The following is a 27,133-nucleotide window of genomic DNA, read 5'->3' as shown; positions in this document are numbered from 1 at the left end:
TTATATTGTAACTCAGTGCTTGCACCACCGATGTGGAGCCATTTCTCATTCTCTCTTTTTGTGCTGTGCTATCACCCACCTGGCAATCATCTCTCAGTAACTCTCATTCTCCTCTACCTGTGATATGACAGCAACTGACACTGACCTCACTTTAGTACCTATTGTCCCTGTGACACACAATTCCACGTCTGTAGGAGCCTCTAGTGTTTTTATATTAGTGTAGATAAAGAAAAGGGGATGAGGAGAGGAAGACATCTTTAGACTATTGATATGCAATATATTGAAATATAATTGCTTTCATGTCTGTAGTGTAGATGGAGGTGAGGAGACGAGGACAGGAAGACAGCGTAGACTATTGAGAAGCGTCCTTCTGAATTATCCTCTCTTTAGTCTTTAGACACAAACACAGCATTGCATCGCCCAGAGCTGGAGCCGCTCTACTCTACTGTGTGTAGCAGAGCATCAATAACAGTGATTTTACTGATGGGCTTTTCCCTCTCCACTGAGTGAGCAGGCCATGATGAGCCTAATAAAGACGTCCGGCAGGCTGGGTCGGCCGATGACTGAGGGTGTGAGGAGAAATGAGAGAGGGGAGAGTAGAAATGGGAGAGAGAGGAGAGATGGGATAGAGGAGAGGAGAGATGGGAGAGAGGAGAGATGGGATGGAGGAGAGGAGAGTTGGGAGAGAGGAGAGATGGAAGACTTATCTGGCATCATAAACACAAGGACGGGGGAAAGGGCTGAGTACAGTCTTTAACATGAACACATGAGTTCATGTGTCATATGTCATATGTGACGACCGCCTTGATTCAGTCTTATGTAGCAAAATTAAATTGTGTTTTTTTTAATACATTGAATTAAAGCAAAGACACAGAGCTACAACATGGTATTACATACACTGCATTTGAGGAACAATGGGACTTGTTTCTCACTTTTGAGAAAATGGCCTTTGAATGTTTTGGTACCTACTGGAGAGCTCTTCTTTGTCTACACCCATTCATTCACACCCTCTTAAGCTTTAGCCCCACCCATCTCTTTAAGGGTTGATCTGAGCGTTCTGTCCTAACAACTGCAATCAAGCACCCAAACTAACTGTCTAACGTTGGCTAGCTTGCTAGCTACTTCCAGACACAAACGAGAGAACAGCTCACTCTGACCATTTTACTCACCCTATCAGAGCTGGTTAGGCTCTTTTATACATTATCCAGAGAGTTGGTGACAGCAACAGTGCTGCTGGCAACAATTTAATATTTTTTGCCAACGTTTACTGACACCGGCAATATGCAACGGGTGTTGAGCTTTCGTAAATACTTCAGTTATTCTGTGTTCTGGCACACTCAGACGAGAGTGCTCTGAAATCAGAGTAGATAGCCAGAGCGAATTTTGCAGCCACAGTGGGGCAAAAAAGTATTTAGTCAGCCACCAATTGTGCAAGTTCTCCCACTTAAAAAGACGAGAGAGGCCTGTAATTTTCATCATAGGTACACTTCAACTATGACAGACAAAATGAAAAAAGAAAATCCAGAAAATCACTGTAGGATTTTTAATGAATTTATTTGCAAATGATGGTGGGAAATAAGTATTTGGTCACCTACAAACAAGCAAGATTTCTGGCTCTCACAGACCTGTAACTTCTTCTTTAAGAGGCTCCTCTGTCCTCCACTCGTTACCTGTATTAACCTCTAGTGACACCCCATCCCGTGAACAGGACCGTTGTCATCATCTGACACTAATTAGCATAACGCCACGGACATAAATCTTCCTAGAAAATCTTCCTATTCATGAAAATCACAAGTGAAATATATTGGAACACAGCTTAGCCTTTTGTTAATCACCCTGTCATCTCAGATTTTCAAAATATGCTTTACAGCCAAAGCTAGACAAGCATTTGTGTAAGTTTATCGATAGCCTAGCATAGCATTATGCCTTGCTAGCAGCAGGCAACCTTGTCACGAAAATCAGAAAAGCAATCAAATTAAATCGTTTACCTTTGATGACCTTCGGATGTTTTCACTCACGAGACTCCCAGGTAGATAGCCAAAGTTCATTTTTCCCCAAAATATTATTTTTGTAGGCGAAATAGCTCCGTTTGTTCTTCACGTTTGGTTGAGAAATCGACCGGAAATTGCAGCCACGACAACGCCGAAAAATATTCCAAATTAGCTCCATAATATCGACAAACATGGCAAACGTTGTTTATAATCAATCCTCAAGGTGTTTTTCAAATATCTATTCGATAATATATCAACCGGGACAATTGGTTTCTCAGTAGAAGCGATTGGAATAATGGCTACCTCTGTATTTTACGTGAGAATTTCTCTGGGAGCATCAGGTGACCACTTGCACATTGAAGCCGCCTACGGGTATTCTTCAACATAAATGCGTAAAACTACGTCACAATGCTGTAAACACCTTGGAGAATACGTAGAAAGCGTAATCTGGTTTATAGGGCATTCACAGCTCAATAGGGACGCATCGGAACGCAGGGCTTTCAAAAGATGAGTCACTTCCGGATTGGATTTTTCTCAGGCTTTCGCCTGTAACATCAGTTCTGTTATACTCACAGACAATATTTTTACAGTTTTGGAAACTTTAGAGTGTTTTCTATCCTAAGCTGTCAATTATATGCATATTCTAGCATCTTGTCCTGACAAAATATCCCGTTTAATTTGGGAACGTTATTTTTCCAAAAATGAAAATACTGCCCCCTAGTACCAACAGGTTAATGGCACCTGTTTGAACTTGTTATCAGTATAAAAGACACCTGTCCAAACAGTCACACTCCAAACTCCACTATGGCCAAGGCCAAAGAGCTGTCAAAGGACACCAGAAACAAAATTGTAGACCTGCACCAGGCTGGGAAGACTGAATCTGCAATAGGTAAGCAGCTTGGTTTGAATAAATCAACTGTGGGAGCAATTATTAGGAAATGGAAGACTAGTGAATGACCTGCAGTGAGCTGGGACTAAAGTAACAAGCCTACCATCAGTAACACACTACGCCGCCAGGAACTCAAATCCTGCAGTGCCAGACGTGTCCCCCTGCTTAAGCCAGTACATGAGAGTATTTGGATGATCCAGAAGAAGATTGGGAGAATGTCATATGGTCAGATGAAACCAAAATTGAAATTTTTGGTAAAAACTCAACTCGTCGTGTTTGGAGGACAAAGAATGCCGAGTTGTATCCAAAGAACACCATACCTACTGTGAAGCATGGGGGTGGAAACATCATGCTTTGGGGCTGTTTTTCTGCAAAGGGACCAGGTCGACTGATCCGTGTAAAGGAAAGAATGAATGGGGCCATGTATCGTGAGATTTTGAGTGAAAACCTCCTTCCATCAGCAAGGGCATTGAAGATGAAACGTGGCTGGGTCTTTCAGCATGACAATGATCCCAAACACACCGCCCGGGCAACGAATGAGTGGCTTCGTAAGAAGCATTTCAAGGTCCTGGAGTGGCCTAGCCAGTCTCCAGATCTCAACCCCATAGAACATCTTTGGAGGGAGTTGAAAGACCGTGTTGTCCAGCAACAGCCCCAAAATATCACTGCTCTAGAGGAGATCTGCATGGAGGAATGGGCCAAAATACCAGCAACAGTGTGTGAAAACCTTGTGAAGACTTACAGAAAACGTTTGACCTCTGTCATTGCCAACAAATGGTATATAACAAAGTATTGAGATAAACTTTTGTTATTGACCAAATACTTATTTTCCACCATAATTTGCAAATAAATTCATAAAAAATCCTAAAATGTGATTTTCTGTATTTTTTTCCGTCATTTTGTCTGTCATAGTTGAAGTGTACCTATGATGAAAATTACAGGCCGCTCTCATCTTTTTAAGTGGGAGAACTTGCACAATTGGTGGCTGACTAAATACTTTTTTGCCCCAATGTAAGTCTATTGACAGTTGTCGAGTGACATTCTATTGAAATGGTTACTTGCATAGTGGAGTCTTTTGTTAAGACATCTATCTAGCTAGCTAGGTAAACAATGAACCATAATCCCAACTCTTGACGTTACTACCCAGCATGAATCTGCAGGTAGCTAACCAACCAGGTTCAATGTTAGCTAGCTAACATTAGGCTATAACTAGCAAAGCAAATGGCTCTGAGATTCGAATAATAAGATCATACACGTAACGTTAGCTAGCGAGGCAGACAGCTAACGTTAGCTAGCTAGTTAACAGTACACTTTAACTTGAAATGAAATGAACGACTTTCTGTCAAAATTAGAAACATGTAATATCTTTAAATGTAGCTAGCTAGACTATCTTACCTGTATACATCATGGATGGATGCCTCTCCCTGTCACGGATGCCCTTAGTTTGAAAATGTAATCCGGAGACAGGTGTCCATCTCCTTAGCTATCATACTCTAATTCCACTGATTTCAAAACCCAGTCCTCCAGAAAGTGGAGACAACACTTATGCAGTTCTACTATGCAATATATATATTTTTAAAGCTGCGTTAGACAGGATTACCTACACATACTGACCAGCTCAAATAGACAGACGTGTGCTACATGGCAGACCAATCCGAACTCATCTCTCGGCGTGTCCAGCCCACTCATTATCTCAGCCAATCATGGCTAGTGGAAAGGTTGCTGGCTTTTTCTGTGGCTAAACCAACTAGGCTCGTAATTTAACAATTGTATTTGTATTTACAGATGGAATACAAGTTTGTTATTAAGGCACATGAAAGTTCACATGTTCCAGAAAGCATTTCTGCCAAAAAATGAACATTTAAGTTCAAATGGCTCTCCTGTGAAGTAGTGACCCGCGAGATACGCCTAGCTTCCTGAAACGAGTCACATGTGTATGCACACAAACACACGTGCACACTTCACTGCTGCTCTTTAATTACTTGTTACTTTTATCTCTTATTCTTATCTGTATTTTTTTTCAACTGCATTGTTGGTTAGGGACTCGTAAGTAAGCATTTCACTGTAAGGTCCTGTTGTATTCAGCGCATGTGACTAATACAATTTGATCTGATTTGACTAACAGCCTGGTGGCATACCAAGGACTCTTTGGTAATAGAAAAGCTTTCTTCTACTCCATCACCTCTCCCCTCTCCCTCCCTTCACACCTTCCAGACCCTGATCTCACCTGGGATGTGTGGAAGTGGAGGAAGAGAGAGAGGGAGAGGGTGGAATGAGTGATGGCCTGGATATAAGGAAACCAGGCCAGAACCCCTGGGTCTTGGGTCTCTCTCAGGTGGTTGGGGGCTTCCCATCTCCAACCTAATCTTTGATTGTAGGTTAGCGAGAGAGAAAAAGATTGCGAGAGAGAGAGAAAGACATTGAGCGAGTGAGAGATTGAGAGAGAGAGTGAGAGAGAGGGAGAGGACTCTAGTTAGAAGAGGCAGAAGTGGCATATAGCAGGAGACGGTGATCAAGTGTACACTATCCCCAGCTCATAAAGCCTGTGCTAACATGGCATCATAAAGAAGAGTGCAACCCCCTCTGGCATTCAAGGCAACACCCAGTGGCTGCTCTGCGGCCATTTGGCTCATTTGGCAACCTCCACAGACATCTATATATAAGGCTCTGACAGCATCCTGGTGCACTTTTGGGAACACAACAAGAACATAGAGATGTGTACTGTAGGTATCCTAGGGATATGTGCCAAATGACTCCCATATAGTGTACTACATAGGGAACAAGGTGCCATTTGAGACGCAGCCTAGATATTCAGTTGTTATGGCCGCCAGGCTTTCCAGGATCAGTTTGTTTCGCGAGGATCAGGTAGAGAAGCTGTTATTGCCCTTCCTTGACCTGCCCGCTTCCCACACGCACACACTTCTGCACAAACACACATGCGCTTACGCACACACACGTACGCACACACACGCACACACACATGCCACCACAACTTAATTGTTGGCATTAGGACATAGTTAGGGAATAGAAAAGCCTTTTTACACTCCGTCACCTCATCCCCTCTACATCTCCTCACACCCTCCAGCCCCTGACGTCACCTGGGATGTGTGGAAGCGTGTTGGCCTGGATATAAGGAAATCAGACCAGAGCCCCTGGGTCTCGGTCTCTCCTGGGTTTTGATCTCTCAGGTTGTTGGGGGCTTCCCATCTCTCACTTGATTTTGAATGGGAAACCAGAGAAAGAGCGAGAGGGAGAGTTATAGAGAGAAAGAGGGAGAGAGTTAGAGAGACAGAGAACTCCAGTAAGTGATCCAGAGCTATCAATGTTAGAGAAGAGCAAGAATAGGCATATCCTGGGAGGTGGTGATCAACTGTACCCTCTCTGATGCTCATAAATCTTGTACTAACATGGCACATGGCATTATTAAAGCAGAGTGCAACACCCTCTGGCATTCAAGTAACACCCACTGGCTGCTGTGAGGTCATTTGGCAACCACCACAGACTGTATATATATGGCTCTGACAGCATCCTGGTGCACTTTTGGGAACACAGTGATGTTTTAGCCCGAGGTAGCCTAGGTATTCAGCTGTTATGGCCGGCAGGCTTTTCAGGAGTAGTTTGTTGTGCAAGGATCCAGTAGAGAAGCCGGTCTCCATACACACACTGCTACACACACACACACAACAACTCCACCCCCTCTGCCCCTCCCATTGATCACCCTGTTCCCACTGTTGTCAGAAAGGCTAAGGAGTGACTGGAGGAGTGCCAGCTGAACCCCGTCCAAAACAAACCACTACCCCATCCTTCTCTACCCTGTCTCTTTTGACCTAAGCTACCAACTGCTTACTGGCATAAAGGCATTCACCCACCCTGGCCAAACTGTCCCAGTCTCTATTGTACTGGACTACCAGTGCTGGGGTGACGCTGTCTGGCTGTCCGTGTTTGTGTGTGTGTGTGCGTGCGTGTTTGTGTGAGTGAGTGAGAGTATATGTGTGTGTGAGTGCATGTGTGCAGAAGGGGTGTGTGTGTGTGCCTTTATTTTGTTTGTCTGTCTTTCTGTCCGTCCATCTGCCCTCAACTGAACTTTAATTCAGACTTAATGGAGGCCCTGTCTGAGTCTCATGTCTTGAGGGAGAAGACCTTTTGGAAGTCGCTCAACTTCTGCACACTGAACTGTACTTTAACCAGATCCTACGCTGTACACACTGGCTATGCAAAACGGCTTCCTCACGCCCAAATAGTTCTTCAGCCACAGGTGTCAATTTGGGTTAATCAACACCATTCACCTAAAATCGTACCAATTCTTTCTACTGTGTGTTTTTCTTTGTGCGTTTCCAGTAAGGAATTTACACTCTTCACTCTGCCTCTACTACTGCTCCTTTTTTCTTGCAGTGTAATATTTCCATCCCGAGAGGTGCGATGGGGCCTAGGTTATTGCCTCTACCCCATGCTGGGTGGCATTCCCTGGGGCATGGAGATGTGAAGACCCCCTCCTGGTCCTCTATGGAATACTAAACAGGCTCTTTCTCCTTGTATTGTCCCTGGCCCTCCCTGCCTCAGGGTCCCTGCTGCTGTCCCTTAATCCTACAGACTGTGTGTGTGTGTGTGTGTATGTGTGTGTGTGTGTGTGTGTGTGTGTGCGCGATCAAAGGGCGGGTATGTGTTTATGTGTGTATGTGCGATCAAGGGTTGGGTGTGTGTTCTGGGAGGCAGACATGCTCCAACAGCGCTTTAGTGAATTTAGGAATAGTGCTTTTGGCTTCCAGCCCTGAGTTTTCGTCCGTTAGCAGTTCAACCAGTATTGAGAGAGAGAGAGATCAGTTAGAGGTGACAGCCCTTGAGTGATATTGCCTTTACTATTCTCTAAATCTGTCTAATGCTCTGTGTGGGATGTACCTGTGTGTAATTGGGCTGCCCTCTTTACATCCCTCTTTCTTGTCTCTCTCTCTCACCCTTTCTCGTCTCTCTCTCACTCTTTCTCGTCTCTCTCTCACTCCCTCATCTCTCTCACTCTCTCTCTCCCTCCCTCCTACTTCTCAGGCATGTAGAGATAAAGTAAGGTTATTCTATTAGCATTAGACTGGATTAGAGCTGTTGGAGTAACACTGAATGAATGACAAGTGTCTCATGATCTTTAACCCCCCCCCACCTCAATACCGCCCGTGACCCTCTGGGTCTTCTCACAGTGACGGGTTCCACTAGCCTAATTGAAATTCCTTTAGTGTTTCACTTACGACCTTGTTTGAGTTAAGACCACGTTTGAGCACTTGTTCCCGCCCTTGCGTTTTAGGTTTGTGCTCACTGATCACTGTTCAACCAACACGTTTTGACCTTTACTGAAAACCTAAAAATGTATCTGTCAGTGTTTCACTCTATCAATGTTTTGACTGGTGATGTTAATAAGGCTGACAGTACTATTTGTGTTGTCCTGTAGTCTGCACATAGATATGTGTGCGCTTTCCAGATAGTGAGTGCGTACGTGCTGTGTGTGTGTTCTGGGAGGCAGACAGGCTCCAACAGAGCTCTAGTGATGTTAGGAATTAAATAAATATAACCTTTATTTAAGTAGGCAAGTCAGTTAAGAAAAAATTCTTATTTACAATGACGGCCTACCCCGACCAAACCCTATGGGACTCCCAATCACGGCCGGATGTGATGCAGCCTGGATTTGAACCAGGAACACCTCTTGCACTGAGATTCAGTGCCTTAGACGGCTGCACCACTCAGGAGCCCAACAGGGAGAGAGAGAGAATTATGCCTTTATTAGCCTCTAATGCTCAGTGTGGGATGATATACATGTGTGTTATTGGTCTGCCCTCTGTACCTCTCTCTCTATCTCCCTCTCCCCCTCTCGTTCACTCTCCCCCTCTCGTTCTCCCCTCCTCTCTCTCGCTCTCTCTCTCCCTCCCTCCCTCTCCCTACCCTCCTCTCTCTCCCTCTCTCTCCCTACCCAACCTCTCTCTTACCCCCCCTCTCTCCTTCTCTCTCCCTCCCTCCTACTTCTCAGGAATGTAGAAATAAAGTAATGTTCCTCTATTATAGAGAACGATTGATACCGATTTTTTAGGGCCGATATTGATTTTTTTGGAGTCAAGGAGTCCGATGGCCGATATTTTAGGCCGATATTTTAGACCGATATTCAATCAAATTACATTTAAAAATGTTGTTGACAAAATGTCCCAGAGACAGCCGTGTATGCAGTAATGCATACATTTTCAAGTCAAACAATACATTTGAATTTGTTTTTACCAATCTAACTACAGAACAGCATAATGGTAATAATTGTATTCGAATGGTAAATCTCTTGATAAACTGGGCACATTAAGAAGGCATTGGCCTACTCACAATACCGGTGAATGCATATTCAATAGGATTGTGTGCATGCATTGAGTTATTGAGCTTGTTTTGGCTGATCAGTGGAGTCTATGGTGCTACAGATGACAATCTGTTTGTCTTCCATTTGGGACTTATATTAGCATACTGATCAACAACATTTGCGTTGAAGCATCACTCGATTGCGGCTGGTCAGATCAGCACACCTGTAAATAGCTAACATTACGCTTCGAACACATACGAGTGAATGCGCAAAATAGCACGCATAATTAGCTGGATATGCATGCAACAAAAGTTCAACATTCACCTTCTGCTACCATTTCTGTCAAGCCGTTTATGCACAATTTGACGCATACGTTCGATAAATCCAATGTATGCATCACACCGAACGCACTGCAAAGCAATGCTGCAAGACAAACGCAGCGTTTCATTGGAAATGAATGTAATTCTGGTGTACCAAAATGCAAAACACCTTCGGTGTGGTCAAAGCGTTACTCCCCAAGTCAGATATGGCTCGTTGCTGAAAAAGGGTGCATGTTCAAAATAATAACCAGCTAACGTTAGCTAGCTACATTGGCTATTAGCTCCTATCTGATATCTTAGCACCTTGTTTATCTAGCCAGCTAGCTAGCATAGTAGCTAATATAACACCACAGATGAAATGGTTAGTTTTCGTAATATTTGCTAAAAGGTCACATAGCTATCTACTTAGCTTATTACATGCATGTCGAGGCACGTCGACAGAAGCCATGTTATTAGTGAATTAACTAAACTAATATTTGCAACAGGAGTTTGATTTTGGTCACTGTGTCAATTCATCCATTTCTCAATACTGAACCTTTCTGTTGGGAGAATGAGCTAGCTTGCTGCTGCTGATTTTCCCAGCTAGACATTCCTCTGCATTGTGCAGTGCTCAGGCAGTGAGTGGTGGCTGGCATAGCAGCAGCTTTGCTATGTAGAGGGACGATCTGCAAAGCAGATCTGCAAAGCAGATAGTCGATAAACTAGAAAAGGCCAATATTGGTCCGATATATCGGCTCGGCTGATTATACCCTCCATGACCTCCTGTGATCATCAGAGTGAAGGAATCCACAAGCCTGATTTAAATCCCTTTAATGTTTTACTTAGCACCTTTTGAGCACTTGTTGTAGCACTTGGATTTTAGGTCTGAGCTCACTGTTCACTGATAACCAACATGGTATGACCTTTGCTGAAACTCTAAAAACGTGCCTATCAGTGTTAGACGCTATCAATATTTTGACTGAAAGTCTGAGAGTACTATTTGCGTAGTCCTGTAGTTCTGTTGACTGCACAAATGTGTGTGTGTGTGTGTGTGTCTCCCCTGCTTACCTCTCTCTCTCTCTGTATGTAAATGTTAAAGTATTTTGTTTGTCATGTATTTTTCGTTATTTGTTTCGGACCCAGGTAAGACTAGCCGGCGCCATTGGCGTCAGCTAATGGGGATCCTAATAAATCAAATCTCTCTCTCTCTCTACAGCGTGGTGACAAAGCGCTTGCACATCCGGTCATCATGTGCACGCGGGTGTCCGTTAACCCCGAGCCTGGGTGCCATCTATTCCCAGAGGGAGAGGAGGAAGGAGAGGTGGAGGGCAGAGAGAGGGCAGAGTTAGACATGGACAGTGCTGTGGAGAGCAACCCGGGATCAGATGTCTCTGAAGGGGAGAGAAGCGGAGTAGACAAGGAGGATGGACCGGGGGGACTTTTCTTTCCTGGAGACAAGTGAGTACCTCTTTTAGTTGTTCATCTTTGTGTGGTGTTGAACATATGGTGTCTTCATAAGTGAACTCTCTTTATAAAAAACTGTAGAGGTTAGAGTTGTTAATGTACATGTAATGTAATCTACCTCATGTGAAATATATCATTTGCAATCTTATTAAAAAATCTGCACTGTCAGAATCTGAATAGTCACCCGTATAATTGAAAATGTATGTACAATTTGTCTTTTTTCACTACGACACTTTAAACTTATTGAATGTTACTTCCTGAAAGTCTACTTCCTATTTTTGCAGGTGCAGTCAGCTAAACCCATCGGTGACCTCTGACCTGTCGACGCGTTCCTCTGCCTCTCTGAACGAGGAGCAGTTTGAGGACTACGGAGAGGGAGAGGACGTGGACTACACTCCCAGCAGCCCCTGCCCCGAGGACGAGACGCGCACCAACGGCTACTCTGACCTGGGCTCCTCTGTACCCTCCAGGTAAGAGGAGACCCTGACACACTAATACACAGACACACTATTACATAGAGTATCATTACAACATCCACATAAAGTTGGGGAACACCATATGCAACGAGAAATACAAACGTATTACGTGAAATGATATAAGACAGAAACACTAACACGAAGATGATCAATTACCTGTCAAACCCAGAAAGTCAAACTGATAAACTAGAGAAATCTGCATAACACTCTGCAAAAAAAAGATGACAAATACATGCACAGCATCACCCAACCCAGAAATACGAACACACAGAGCTAAGAGTTTGAACGATTTCAGATCCAAGTGGTGATGACTTACTGAACCCCACAGAGCATAATGTTATATTTTCACAAAACACTCACTGTCTAGTCTCATACCTCCTGTCCTATAAGTCTGTTACCCTCTTAATCCCCCAGTGTGTGTGTATGTGTAACCGATGTGAAATGGCTAGCTAATTAGCGGGGTGTGCGCTAATAGAGTTTCAATCGGCGACGTCACTCGCTCTGAGACCTTAAGGTAGTTGTTCCCCTTGCTCTGCAAGGGCCGCGGCTTTTGTGGAGTGATGGGTAACGATGCTTCGAGGGTGGCTGCTGTCAGAGGGTCCCTAGTTCAAGCCCAGGTAGGGGCGAGGAGAGGGACGGAAGCTATACTGTTACATATGTATGTTTTTGTATGTGTGCATGTTAATATGCATTTGCATGCATTTTTTTGTGTGTGTGTGTAACCACTTCAGTCTGCTTCTCTCCTCTCAGAGCTTCTCGTACCAAACTCATTAGTTTTTACTCTTGACTGGAACTGAGTATGATGGTGTCCCAATGTACCCTATTACCTACATATTGCACTACTTTTGAACAGAGACCTATTGGCCCTGGTCAGAATTAGTGCACCATACAGGGAATAGGGTGCCATTGGAGACGTAGCCTATATGGCCCCCAGGGCCTCTCTTGATTAATTTTCATCTATAGAGCTGTTTTGAAGGAGGATTTACTCCCAACACTATTCAGCTTTCTTGGTCCTGCTCCGAATATCAAGTACCTAAACTCATTACTATGGACTTTTCTTTTGTTTGTCCTACTTCTAAGTTGTGTTTAGATTAGTGCTCCATGATATGTGTAGACCCAGACAGCAATGTGTGTGTGTGTGTGGGGGGGGGGATACAGTGAACTGTGTGTTTGCACGTGCATGTAATTTGTTTTGTGAGTGTGGTCAGGTGAGTGGGCGGGCGGGGGGGATGGGTGTAGTGTGAATACAATGTACTGTGTGTTTGCACCTGCATGTGTTTGTGTGTCTACTGTATTGTGTATTTATGATGATCCCAGTAATTCATGCTAAGGCAGATGCTACTCTTCCTGGGGTACAGAAATATTAAGGCAGTTATACACAATTTACATTACATTTCACAACAGATTTCACAACACATTAAGCATATTCACTCAGGCCACTACTCTCCTACCACATATTTACAGCACAAAATCGTGTATGTGTGTGCATGTGCCTGTATTTTTAAAGTCTGATTTTACTGCTTTGTGTGTGTGTGTGTGTGTGTGTGTGTGTATTCTGTCTCTAACGCGTTATCTTTATCTGTGTGTGTAGTGCTGGCCAGACCCCAAGGAAGACACGTCACCTGTACAACAATGAGATGATGGACGTGTACTGTTCCCAGTGCTGTAAGAAGGTCAACCTACTCAACGACCTGGAGGCCAGGCTGAAGAACCTAAAAGCCAACAGGTAACACAGGACAGGACACCCACAGACACCATTACACATACGGGCCTAGAGCCCGGCTGACTGAGTGGGTCTAGAACTGGAGCAGGATTTTGGTCATGTCAGATCACGTGGACAGGAAAACTCCTGGCTCTGTGAATGAGATGTGTTCTCACAGAAAATGAAGCTGGTCATTACTTCAGGGAGATGACACACTTCTATTGTTCACTATGTTTACCCTGACTGACTATTGTACTGTAGGTAAGATAGGTTAGATAATACTGTCATAGTGACCTGCTGTTTATTTTGGTGATGTCACAAAGGGCTTAAACATCTTGTCCCCGCCCATACACGCACACACAACCTGTTACGTAAATCCCCAAATGTCAGAATGGGTTGCCACCATTCATTGACCCACATCATCAGCGTGTGTACAGCGAGAGGTGTAGACGGTCTATTTTCAGACATGTTATCCTTTGTGATCTTTGTGGATTTAATCCCTTCCTCTGTAATCAAACAGACAGACACACACACACACCTGCTTTGATGGACACACACTGACTGACACACTCACATCTCACATAGAACTTACTTGTACACAGACATACACACACACATACACACACACACCTGCAGCCCTATCATATGTAAGCTATAGCAGTAGTGGCCCTAGGCTGGAGAACTCGGTAATGAATGTAATGAAGTGGTGAGGACTCTGGAATCGTTTTGTCTTCCCTTCAACTGCTGCTCTGTCTCTGCTGACTCTGCAGTTCTTTAGCCTGAAAAGATTATTCTCCACTAAGATGAATACCTGGGCTTACAGTAATTAGTCAGACCCTACCTTCTGCAGGAGAGCAAGTAAAGACAGGGGGAGTAGTAAAGGGAGGAGAGGGAGAGAGGATGGGGAGGAGAGAGGGGGAATGAGAGTGGGAGAGAGAAAGTGAGAAGTGAGAGAGGGAAAGGAGGGAGGCGAGAGAACGTGGGATGATAAATAGTTGAATGGGCATGCAGAGAAGGAAAAAGCGACATAGAGAGGGATTGTAGGAGAAGGATATATTAAAGCAAAGATGGATGATGCAAAGTCGCTGAGAGTGAAGTGTTGCTGGCAGAGTGATGGAAGACTTCACAAGATCAATCCTTGAAGGAGGGACAGGAGGAGACAGAAAAAGAGGGATGGAGAGATGGATGATTGAAGGCGTCTTGTCAGCATGCAGTCAGTCTGGGGAGATGCTTGAAATTGCATAAATGTGTGTGTGTGTGTGTGTGTGTGTGCGCACGTGAATTTGTGTGTGTGCATACTCTCACACTTGTGTGTGTGAGAGAGATTTCTCTCTTTGGTTTAATGGTGAAGCAGACACAAAGCTTTGAGACAGAACTATTGCTGAGCCCGCAATACTACTGTTCCCATAGGCATCCTCAGGGAACATTATTTCATTAACATTGACATCCCCTTCATGCTCTACTCTCTGGTTGTGTTGTAAAAGGCACCCTTTTCCCTTTATAGGGCTCTACTATTGACCAGGGTCTATAGGGCTCTACTATTGACCAGGGTCTATAGGGCTCTACTATTGACAGAGAAGGGCTCTACAATTGACCAGGGTCTATAGGGCTCTACTATTGACCAGGGTATATAGGGCTCTACTATTGACCAGGGTATATAGGGCTCTACTATTGACCAGGGTCTATAGGGCTCTACAATTGACCAGGGTCTATAAGGCTCTACTATTGACCAGGGTCTATAGGGCTCTACAATTGACCAGGGTCTATAGGGCTCCACAATTGACCAGGGTCTATAGGGCTCTACAATTGACTAGGGTCTATAGGGCTCTACAATTGACCAGGGTCTATAGGGCTCTACTATTGACCAGGGTCTATAGGGCTCTGGTCAAAAGTAGTGCACTATAAAGGGAACTTGGTGCCATTTGGAACACACTCTCTTTCTCTTCTTGTGAAAAATACTGATTAACAATAATACCTTAATACCAATCAAACAGCAATTAACTGTTCTATCTATAATTCATTGTTATAACTAATAAACTCATATATCCATGACATCTGACAAGGGTAAGACTAACTGGGATGTTTTCTGACTCTTTTTCTCCAGCCCCAATAGGAAAATCTCCAGCACAGCCTTTGGCAGGTTGGTCATATCTCCAAATGTATGTGTGTTTGTTTTTGTATGTTGGCCACTTCCTTGTTGATCCTGTCCGTTAGTCATGTGATCATTATGTCAGCCAGTGTATTAGACTACTATCTAGGTAATTCTTCCTAAGTAATACGGTAATGGTTTTAGCATACTGAACCTCTCTACCTCTTCTGTGTTCACTTTACTACTACAGTTACTACTGTGTACAGATATGAATTTGACCAGTTTCTCACAGCAGGGAAATAAACCTGCAGCAACGGGAAATATGGGCAAATGAAGGAAATTGATGAACAGGGTGATCAAATTAAGATGCTTGTTTGTACTGTACATACAGTGTACCTGTATACAATGCAGTGGAGGCATTATTATAGATTATTTTACAATACTCATACCAACGACAACATCACACAAACATCAACTACATCTCACCTGCCAGACCCACATGCTGACACCCCCCATCTCAAGTGCCCGCATCACTCTCCGCCGTATGGCCTCAAACTGCACCATCGTGTTTCTCTCCATCGCCCACACACTTTCAACATTTAGATAATAAAGCTTTTGAGTTTTCCATTGTGTTAACAATGGAGGATTGGTTGATTTTCAAGGTTTTTTATAGCTTGCCTATCATATGAATATCCTTTCATTGTGGTCTGTGTCTATAGGGCTTTTTCCTACTTCCCTCCTCTAGCCTGTGAATTAAACTGACAAAGAGAGATTGGCCTGCCAGTACTGATTTATGTGTATAGTGTTTCCCCAACCTCTCCACTCTTTTCCTTTCTCTTGTCCTCTACTCTCTCCTCTCTTCTACTCTCTCCCTCTCTTCTACTCTCTCCTCGTCTCTCTCCCTATCTTCTACTCTCTCCTCTCTTCTTTCTCCCTCTCTTCTACTCTCCTCTCCTCTACTCTCTCCTCTCTTCTACTCTCTACTCTCTCCTCTCTTCTACTCTCTCCTTTCTTCTACTCTCTCCTCTTCTCCCTTCCTATCTTCTACTCTTTCCTCTCTTCTCTCTCCCTATCTTCTACTCTCTCCTTCTCTACTCTCTCCTTCTCTACTCTCTCCCTATCTTCTACTCTTCCCTCTCTCTCTCTCTACTACTCTCTCCTCTACTCTACTCTCTCCTCTACTCTCTCCCTATCTTCTACTCTCTCTACTCTCTCCCTATCTTCTACTCTTCCCTCTCTCTCTCTCTACTACTCTCTCCTTTTCTACTCTCTCCTCTCTGCTCTCTCCTCTCTTCTACTCTACCCTCTCTTCTACTCTACCCCTCCTCCTCTCTCCCTTTTCTTTCCTCTCTACATCGCCTCCTCTCCTCTCTCCCTTTCCTCCCTACCTCTCCTCTCATTTCTCCCTTTCCTTTCCTCCTCTCCTCTCCCCGCTCCCTTTCCTTCCCTACTCCCTACCTCTCCTCCCCTACTCTTTCCCTCCCTTTCTCCTCCTCCTCTTATTAATGAATAGTCTCTGTAATGGAGGCTGGTGTGAAGCCATTCCATTAGTTAGAGTGGGCCTAGCTGTTGTGGCGGCAGTTTGAATGTCAGTGTGTGTGTGTGTGTGTGTGTGTGTGTGTGTGTGTGTGTGTGTGTGTGTGTGTGTGTGTACATATGGGCATGCATGCCTGTGTTTCTTTGTAGTGTAATAGTGTGTGATGTGTGTGTGTCTGCACTCTATGCAATATGATCAGCTCCCCCACTGGCACAGCCCCTTTGCTTATAGTCCCTTTTACATCCTATCCTGCGGCATTCTCTCTGCAAGAGTGGACACACAGTGGCGTTATGGTTCAGCAGTAAAGCTCAGATTGATGCCCTATGGGGGGAAGCTAAAAAGGGATAGATCTAGGACTACCACAGTTGGAAGAGATTTTATTGTTTTTTCTTAGTCTTGTATAACAGCCTCTTCCTCTCTCTTCCTCTCTCCCTGTCTGCAGGCAGCTCCTCCACACCAGTAACTTCAGCAGCAGCAACGGCAGCACGGAGGACTTGTTCCGAGACAGCATCGACTCCTGTGACATCGACATCACTGAGAAGGTACCGTAGAGATACATTGTGTTCTGTTTAATTCTATGGAAGGGACTGCCATTTATCGTGTCTGTCTCTGTCTGTGACCTTTCCACTACCTGCACTCCATTCTATTAAGGTGAAAGTTGATAGGATACCAATTGGGAAATTGATTGCATTGGCTGCTACTGTCAACCTGTGTTCTGCTGTGAATGGAGATGAATGGCTCTGGCACAGCTTGTTGCTGATTGTGCTGGCTGATGTAAGGACATTGGATAAACGAATGATATAACATCTTTTAAACTCTCGCTCTCTCTCCCCCTCCTCCTCTCTCTGTCTCTCTCCCACACACAGGTGAGTTACCTAGAGAAGAAGGTAGCAGAGTTGGAGAATGACACGCTGATGAACGGAGATCTCAAGTCCAAGCTGAAGCAGGAGAACACACAGCTGGTTCACAGGTAGGAGGTTTACACACACACATGCATGCCCACCCACGCACACATACACACGTAGATATACACATACACACAAACAAATGCATGCACGAATGCACGCACACACACATTTATTCTTAAATATATATATGTGTGTGTGTGAGAATGTTTTTGCATATCTCATTGATGCTTATGTTTGTTTATGTGCGTGTGTGCTGGCTTGTGTGTGTGTGTCACTCACAGGGTCCACGAGTTGGAGGAGCAGTTGAAGGACCAGGAGGCGCGGGCAGAGCAGAACACAGAGGAGGAGCAGAGACGACACCGTGAGGCCTACAGCAAGATGGAGAGAGACAAGAACACTGAGCTAGAGCTGCTACACAACCGGTAACACACACACTTACTTCAATCATTTATACACTGCATCGTAGATACTCATATTTACGTCTATAAGTGTACACAAAGGTGCTGTCTAGAACCTGAAAGGGTTCTTTGGCTGTCCACATAGGAGAACCCTTTAAAGAACCCTTTTGGGTTGCAAGTAAAATTATTTTGGGTTCCATGTAGAATCATTTTCACAGAGGGTTTTTACATGGAACCCAAATGGGTTCTACCTGGAATCAAAAAGGGTGGGGACAGCCAAAGAACCCTTTTGGAACCCTTTCTTCTAAGAGTGTAGTCCATAGAGCTAGGTAGATAGCATAGATTAGGCCTTGAGCTAGATACCAAATCCAGACCTTGAGGTCCTCAGTACTGCTAATTTCCATTTCTCTTTGTTAGTGGCCTTGTTTTGAATAACCCGGACATACAGTATAGTAAACATGGATGAATTATCATAATGTGTTTCCTCTTCTTCCCCTACAGAGTCCAACAGCTAGAGGAGGAGAACGGGGATATATCGGTGAACATGTGCAGACTGAAGTCTCAGACAGAGAAACTGGACGAGGTATGTGCTTGCTTGCATATCATCCTCAGAGACACAGTAGGCTCCAGTACTACTATCTCTACACAGACAGAGACCTCGATAACTGGTTACAAAAACACCAACACCCACCCATCAACAGCACGTGACCAATTGCTACAGCCACACACACACACACACACACACACGTTTGGAGGTGTGAAGGCTACAGCTGGGCTCATATCAACACCTCTATTTCCAGCCTGCCTGGTGAAAACATCCAAGGGAGTTGGCATGATCATTCGATTGTGTGATTGTGTGAACTCCTAACAGAGTCACACTAACTAACTAATTGCTAGGCTATACACGTCAGGCTGCCTGACGACTCAAACTGAATTATTTCACTACATACTTCAGTCTGAGACTGCCATCGTTGAAGTCGTTTGTGGCGACATCAAAATGAGTGGTGTTGTAAAGTCATCAGCGATTTGATTGTATCAAAGCCAATGACGGATGTTCAAACCGCGGCTTTACCCACGTGTATTTTGTCTCTGGCCCAACCTATTGGTTTCCGGAACCAATCATAATGGCTAGAATGTTGCTCCATTCTAAAAATCGTTGGAGAGGGACTCAGATCCAGACTCATTGCGAAGAAGAAACTAATGTCAGTGGGTGTGACATAGCCTTTGGAGGGAGCAAGGAGTTTGGGTAGCCAGGTAACATTTCATTGCCAGCTGTAGAGAATATTTGTATGAATAGCTGTTTTTGCAGTATTTTTCTGTTGTTGCAGTATTTGCACTATGCATAGTACTGTAAATTCATTAAAATTATAGTTAATTTTAAGGTATGTGTCTTTAATGTTTCTTCTTACAGGACTATTCACTGTGCATTATTAGACTGACTGTGTTCTTGCTTACTGCATACATCCTAACAACCTAATGCCTTATTCATACTGTGGGACCTTTATTGTGTGAACACCATGTGACTTTAATTTTTGATGAGCTACTCTGGAGGTTGGGGGTAGAGCCGAGGTTATTGGGTAATCGGGGTCAGTTTTGAGATTGATTGACTCCGCCCTGTCTAGCTTGCTGTATTATTTTGACTCTCCCTAAGCTTATAGGGCCGACCCAAACTGCACTGTGCTGGCTTGGGGCTCTTCTATTCACATTGGCCGTCCCAGCACGGCTCCAGCAACTATAGTGGATGCGTAACCAGTCCAGCCCAGAACAGATTGCCTTGGCTTTGGCCTGTAATGTGAATCAGGCATATTTTTGAAAAACTATCCGTGCTTTATTCTCTGTGAATCATCACATGCATTGGAATGTGTCTATACGTGTGTGTTGTCAGGAGAAGCAGCGTATGACATACAAGCTGGAGGACACCAGTCTGAGGCTAAAGGATGAGATGGACCTCTACAGGAAGATGATGGACAAGCTGAGGCAGAACAGACACGAGTTCCAGAAGGAGAGGGAGGCCATGCAGGAGGTGGGAGGAGGGATAGCACACACACACAAACAAACACACACGCGTACACACACACACACACACACTTGCGTGTACACACACTTATACACACTTTTACATGTAGTGTGAAACGAAAGCTCATGATGCCGCTCCCACTCCTCTGAAGTCTCTAGTAGCTGAGTGTTTGTATAGAATACGTTTGCACATAAACCAGTCCTGCCCACTGCATCAGACTGGTCTACATGGCTACCCCAGGTACTCTTTATACTAAACAGTCTTCACGACAGCTACCGCATATCGTCCCTGGTTGTCTCCCTCCTCCTGCAGCTGATTGAGGACCTTCGTCGGGAGCTGGAGCACCTGCAGCTGTTCAAGCTGGAGACAGAGAAGCCTGGCCGCGGCCGCAGCTCCTCATCTGGGCTGACGGAGTTCAACGCCAAGACCAGAGAGATGGAGCTGGAGCACGAGGTCAAGAGACTCAAACAGGTGGGCTTGAGAGCTAGTGGCCAATGCTAACTCTATATGAATGCATTGTTACTTCCTCTTTTGGTGTATTTGCTAGGATGTAATTGGGCAAACGACTTAAGCAGGCGGGGCTCAAAAACAATATTTTGCACAGTGTTTAAAAAAACATTTTTTTTTTTACACACGTCCCCCCTCAATTCCACCTCTAAGTATACTGTATGTGATTGTATATGCCAACACTATTTGCTGGTGTGCGAGTGAACAGTGTTTTGTGTGATAGTCAAATGCTGTGAATACACTCTCAATATATAGAGTGGCATACACTTGTCATATCTATCTACAGTGCGTCATATCTATCTACAGTGCGTCTTATCTACTGTAAGTGTTGTCCTTTCGACTTCTTAGATAGTGTGCCATTTCTAGGCAGTGAAAACCAGTGATATCTGTCTGTCAAGGGCAGTGAAATTACATTGTTACTGTTCCCCAACCTTGTTAGGAGCATCGGACCGAGTATAACCATGAGATAAGAGATCAAGATGAAAGTGTTTCTAAGATGTCCTCAAGGCAAGGCAGACGTTATGATACTAAACCACAAAGCCTCGAGGCAAACACAGGCAAGAGGCTCTAATGCTGGGGACATGCAGTGTTGCAGTATCTTCACGTGTAAAGATTTGATATTCTACTGTAGGCATCTTTCTTGCCTTCGGTCAGTACACACTGTCAAACTGACAGTAACGCTAGGAGAGTAATCACAATGCCTCGCCTTGCCTGCAGCTTTCATCTGGATCTGTCTTGCTCTCTCTCTCTCTCTCTCTCTCTCTGTTTTCTCTCGCTCTCACACTAGCCTGGTAGCCGTCTCTGCTCAGCTGTTACATTTAGCAAATGACAGGAGTGGCAAGGGGTGGAATGTTAGCTAAAAAGACTGGTACCCAGACTATTTTCTGCAGTCACAGGCTTTGATTCAAAGTTTAAACTACAGGGCTGGAAGAGAAACATTACTTCTGTCTCTAATTGGTGTCAGGCAGATATGCGATGCCCTTTTTCTCTTTTCTCAACACTTTTAGATCAAATGGTGTTTATCTGAAACTCCTTATTTAAAACACTCATAGGTTACTATTTAAAATCTGTTATTTTATAATGGCACTGTTTCATATTTGAGAAAGGGTTCAAAAGAGAATGCAGATCAGCTAGCTGATGTGATAGTATTCCAAACAGGGATGAATGAGTCTCTTCCCTCTCATGTCTCCCTGTGCTCCTCTTTGCTCCTGCTCTGTGTGTCCAGCGGTTTGTCTCGCAGGACTTTCCTCTGACCTCTGACCTCCGCCACCTCGTAGTATCCGCTGGGGCACGCCTCCGTCACGGTCAGACGGTAAACAAACCCACTGTTGTTTCTTGTGAGCATTAACCTTTGACCCTTCCCATTAACCACAGCTAATATCACCACCATACAGCGCCTATAGAGCTTCACCCCCTGTCGACACAGGGCGCAGTTTGTGCCATAACACCTTGATAAACATAATAACCCGTGTCCTGTCCTGTAGGTGTTACCGTAGATGTAGTGTGCTGTGTCGGCTGCTGTTGAAATCGAGAGATGGTTTGTCGTGGGTGTAGTTGTGTGAGGCTTCAGTAGTCTAATCTAACAGGCCTTGCCTACTGAAACAGTGTGGATGAAGTGGGGCGCTTGGAGAATTGAGATGAATCTCATCAAGATGTGGACCCCCTCTAAAACCCATCGCTTCAGTCTGCCAAATCAAACTATGACCCTCATCGCTCTCTCTCTCTTTCTTTCCTTCCTCTCTCCCTCTACTTCCCCCTCCCACTTCTCTCTCCCAAACTCCCACCCTCCCCTCTTTGTCCCTTCCTCCCTCCTTCACTCCCCACACCACCCAACAGGAGAACCTGAAACTGAGGGAACAGAACGACGACCTGAATGGTCAGATCCTCAGTCTGAGTCTGTATGAGGCTAAGAACCTGTTTGCCACCCAGACCAAGGCCCAGTCGCTGGCTGCCGAGATAGACAATGCCTCACGAGACGACGTGAGTTTTTCATTTATAATGCTAATCATTTGATGATTTGATCATTTCGGAGTAACCCTGCAAGAGTAACCCCATTGATTAAGGGCATAGTACACATAGCATTTAGACAGTAGGCATGTATGTGATCAGGTTCTTAGGCCTGCAGTAGGTTACATTACTATCATAAAAGAATGTATTGCTGGTGTAACCGTTCTGATGGTATGGTGACCACGCTTGTCTGATGAGTAACCTTGCCTAAGACCTGAAGAGTTGCATTCTGCATGACATCGGGGTTAGCTGGTATAACCAGATAATGCACCACCATATCTGATGGTAACATAACATTAATTTGATATTTCTCCACAGTTGATGGAGGCCCTCAAGGAGCAGGAAGAGATCAACTTCCGTTTGCGGCAGTACATGGACAAGATAATTTTGTCTATCCTGGACCACAACCCCTCCATCTTGGAGATCAAGACCACCTAGAACCCCCCAACTAGAAACCCACGACTAGAACCCCTTCCGGGAATGGGAAAGGGAAAGGAAGACTAGCCATGTTGGGGCCTGGGACTGCTGGACATCATTGCCCCCTGCTGCCCCAGGAGTGGAACTGTGAACTTAGGCACAAAACAGAAGATAAACAGACAAATTGGGAGGTACTACCTGGACTTGTCCAATTAGAAACACGAGTTTTTGTGTTCCATTGCTAAACGTTTTGCTACGGTGTGGCCTAATGAATATGCGACTGGAGCTATAGGGGAATTTCTGTGTTGACTACTAAAGTTTTGGTACTTCGCCATCATACTTCTGTTCTATTCTGTGACTCATCAACAGATGTTGGTATCTCCCTCATGTCTCCTTCATGCACTTTCTTCTATGTTCTCTATTTTTTTCTCACAGCCTCATCTTTAGTCTTAAACACAATCGAGATTAATTATTACTGGGAAAAATAATTATACTGGGCAGGTGCTTTGAATATGTAGGGCATTACTGGTTGTTGAACACTGGATGTACGTACTCTAGTGGTGTGTGTTGAAACAATGTGAACACAAATCTATTGATCTTCAATAGCATGCGTTGTAGCCATAGGAACAGAAGATAGGAACAGAGAGAGACTGGCAGATAGACAAACAGATCTTTAGCTTCCAGACAACCCTATCCCCACTGCTTCCTTAAAGTTGATCTGTGTTTGATCGCCGAAGACCAGTATGTGGGTAGAGGCATGTTGATGAAGAAAGTAAAGCAGCACGTGTTTCTGTGCGTAAGAAGAGTGACAGAAAGAGATGAAAGGAGGGAGAAGAGAGAGAAAGTATTGTACAAGCATCTCCATGTCAAAAGGTATTGGCTTTGACTCAAGAAGATATCAGTCATGTGAAGTGATAATGAGAGGCAGCAGAACTTGGTGTGATGGAATGCTTTCAGGAGGATGGAATGGCTTTGTGAAGTCAAGAAGGAACAGGTGAAGTGTATCGGTCAGTACAGTACAGAGGAAGATAAGAGAAGAATGCCTTCCTAGGGAACTCTGAGACGACGGTACAGTATGATCTGTGTAGAGTAATACTGTATGATAAATCCATATAGTAAATCCTTAACTCACACAGTGAGTTGTTAATTGGCTAGTTGAGAATTTCCGGATGCCAATTCCTCTTAATCATCATTATTTTCTACTCAGACATTCTGTGGTAAGTCTGTCTAAATAAGTTGGTTAGACCTGGGATATCTGCTATGAAGGATGTCCCATTGAATAGAGCTGCTATAGCTACCCACATGAAAAAAATATAGTATACTATATATACTATAGTATTTACTGTAGTGTTTTGTTGACTTTTTTTCTGACTTACGGAGTCCGCAAAAACACTGCAGTGAATATTGTAGTATTTACTGTAGTATTCTGTGTTATACTGTAGTATTTATTGTAGTAGTTACTGTATTATACTGTAGTATTTACAGTTAACTATAGTATAAATACTGTAACAATCGAAAACTGTAGTATATACTATAGTAATAATGTATTGTTTTTGTGGATCGTAGTATTTACTGTAGTGTATTTGCAGACATTACTGTAGTATTTACTACATTGTTTTTGTTTTATTATCTTTGACATAGAAATGGAGGCTTTCTCCTTCAGGAAACCTACTGGAGAAATACTAAAAGAGCTAATTTTCCATAACCTGTAGCTAGGACTGGGGTCTAAACCGATTGTTCAGAGCTTCTGCTCTTTTCTATAACTTGTAGGGAACACACAACATGGTCCATACTTGGCATGTAGTTTTCTGACTTATGGGTGGTACAAATTGCAATATGGGGGAGGGGAATGGGCAGGGTATATGCAGTTAAGATACTGTAGTATTTACTACAGTATTTTTTTGTGGCTAATACTATAGTATTTACTATAGTTTCTATAGTATACTATAACATTCTATAGTAAGTACTACTGTACACATGATCAAGGAATAGTACAGTGTGTAGTATAGTATACTACAGTTTACTATAGAATTCTATAGTAGGTACTTTAGTATTTTTATAGTATACTGTACTATTTTTGTATGTGGGTATTAGCCCATTAGCCTATATGCTTTATATTTCTGTGTCGGACACTGCCACTCCACTCTCACTATATCCACACTGAACAAGAGACAAACCCTCCCAGCATACAGGGCTGTCAAGTCAACAGCATAACAATGTACAAGCACATGAATGTAACCCTATGGATGTGAATGTACAGAATGCTTAATGCATTCTGCATAGAGATAGATACAGTATTTATCTCTATGTTATTCCACATCTCAATGTGTTTTATGAATTTCCTCTGGGTGTTAAGCCATGTCAGTCTGGCTCATTGAATCATCCCTATCATCTCTATATAAGATACTGTAGTATACTGCAGTATATTCATCAGAAGTTCACTTACTGTAGACTAGAGTTTGGTACTAATAAGACTGGAATAGCAATCATACTGGAGTCTATACAGAGTATATGGGTAGTGTTTGCCCTTTGGCTAGTATACTGTAAATATCATGAATGTCTCACGTAGCTAACATTCTCTCTGTTAAAACCTAATGGGTTTTTGTGTACAAATCTACATTTTGTTGAGACAGTTTTCAAATGTCATACAGTAGGCCTTTGCTGTACTACTGTATTTGAGAGGACGTTGATAGGCAAAGGGGATAACCTGCTGTAAATTAAATTGCTCTAACCGTATGTTTTGCTTCCTTGCACAAAAATATGTTGTTTTTTCTTATTTTTGCATGTTTTCACCTTTTCTGGTATTCGTGCCTTTAAAACACTTATCTATTTTTCTTTTTCTTAATATAGCTATGTTGTTTAGACAACTTAATAATGAATATTTTTACTGTTGCTTTAAAAACAATTGTCTGAATGATGTTCATGACTTGTAAATGTTGTACAGATACTTTAGTTAGGATTTGTATTGTGCCACTCACCACACTTTTACAGATGAGACCACAAAAATACAATTTTATACAGTTCTATCAGGAAATGGCCAGGTAATCAACTCTAGTTTATAAAACTGTTACAGCACAAGTTTATTTTGTATTTTTTTCTCCCCAATTGCGTGATATCCAATTGGTAGTTACAGTCTTGTCCCATTGCTGTAACTCCCGTACGGACTCGGGAGAGGTCAAGGTTGACAGCCAGTCCTCCAAAAAATGACCCTACCAAACCTCACTGCTTCTTGACACACTGCTCGCTTAACCCAGAAGCCAACCGCACCAATGTGTTACAGGAAACACGGTACAACTGGTGACTGGGATAGAACCCGGGTCTATAATGATGCCTTAGACCGCTGCGCCACTCGGGAGGCACAGCACAAGATTTTTTATTTAAAAACAGATGAGCATTGGGGCAATATTTTGTTTTTTTCTGTTTTTGCGGTAACCTATCTATGAATGCGGTGTCCATTGCTTTTAAGATCGCTTTGGTTTCTGCATCCTTTCAAAGTATGTTGATATGGTTTCCCCCTGTCTTCCTATACACTAAATAAACTGCTGAGAAATATTACTTTTCTCTATACCATACCAACCTGGAACTACAAGGTTTACTTCTACAACCTTGAAAGATTCACTTCACACAAATTGAAATGAAGTTGAGATACATTGAGAAATGTCTTCAAATTGAGCGTTGACCTCGTCCTCATGTAGAAGCCCTCCTATCGTTTGAGGTGATGTTGACCAATGTCTCCTACTCTTCAAGATATTGAGAGGTTGGATTTTAAAGTGCACAAGGTGTGGCATTGTGGCAATAAGAATGGCTTGGGCTTGTGATATCTTGTGATTTTCTGTTACCTTGTTTCTGTTGTCCTATTTCTCTACCACATACCATTGTTACTGATACATTGAAGCACTGTACTGTATGTGGCTGTAAGTAGGCTACTACTTATGGTATGAGGTCTTATCTGCAATTGTGATGTACAAACAACTTTAAGCTGTAAATAAAGAGATTTGCCCTGGCATGATTACAACCTGATGAATGCTAATTTCAGAAATGAAAATGTCAACTTCTTACAGTATGATGAAAGGAATACTCGGTCCTGTTTTGGGAATAGTAATGCTTGCCATTGAT

The 27,133-nt window shown here is 43.5% G+C and overlaps 1 protein-coding gene and 1 non-coding gene across 5 annotated transcripts in view; one reads left to right on the top strand and one right to left on the bottom strand.

The window, feature by feature from the left end:
• Window positions 1–27,032, top strand: part of LOC110485835 (rab11 family-interacting protein 4A) — an 85,692-nt gene extending 58,660 nt beyond the window's left edge. For 2 of the 4 annotated variants that reach the window (XM_021557026.3, XM_021557029.3), the window contains 13 exons: window positions 10,712–10,953; window positions 11,244–11,429; window positions 13,027–13,161; window positions 15,242–15,277; window positions 17,206–17,305; window positions 17,630–17,733; window positions 17,953–18,093; window positions 18,571–18,652; window positions 19,955–20,092; window positions 20,399–20,557; window positions 21,819–21,905; window positions 22,430–22,573; window positions 22,919–27,032. In XM_021557026.3, coding sequence (XP_021412701.2) covers window positions 10,712–10,953; window positions 11,244–11,429; window positions 13,027–13,161; window positions 15,242–15,277; window positions 17,206–17,305; window positions 17,630–17,733; window positions 17,953–18,093; window positions 18,571–18,652; window positions 19,955–20,092; window positions 20,399–20,557; window positions 21,819–21,905; window positions 22,430–22,573; window positions 22,919–23,038 — 1,674 coding nt within the window. In that variant the 3' untranslated portion in view covers window positions 23,039–27,032. The remainder of the gene's footprint in view (window positions 1–10,711; window positions 10,954–11,243; window positions 11,430–13,026; window positions 13,162–15,241; window positions 15,278–17,205; window positions 17,306–17,629; window positions 17,734–17,952; window positions 18,094–18,570; window positions 18,653–19,954; window positions 20,093–20,398; window positions 20,558–21,818; window positions 21,906–22,429; window positions 22,574–22,918) is intronic. The other 2 variants (XM_021557028.3, XM_090195912.1) reach the window with 1 other exon arrangement.
• On the bottom strand, window positions 24,663–24,717 carry LOC118938567 (U7 small nuclear RNA). The gene has a single exon (XR_005035776.1). It is a non-coding gene; the product is annotated as a U7 small nuclear RNA (small nuclear RNA).
• Window positions 27,033–27,133: the final 101 nt, after the last annotated feature.

Source organism: Oncorhynchus mykiss, chromosome 13 (genome assembly GCF_057628025.1).
Source record: "Oncorhynchus mykiss isolate SJ-2025 chromosome 13, ASM5762802v1, whole genome shotgun sequence".
Taxonomy (NCBI): Eukaryota; Metazoa; Chordata; class Actinopteri; order Salmoniformes; family Salmonidae; genus Oncorhynchus; species Oncorhynchus mykiss.
This window is presented reverse-complemented; position numbering and strand designations above follow the sequence as displayed.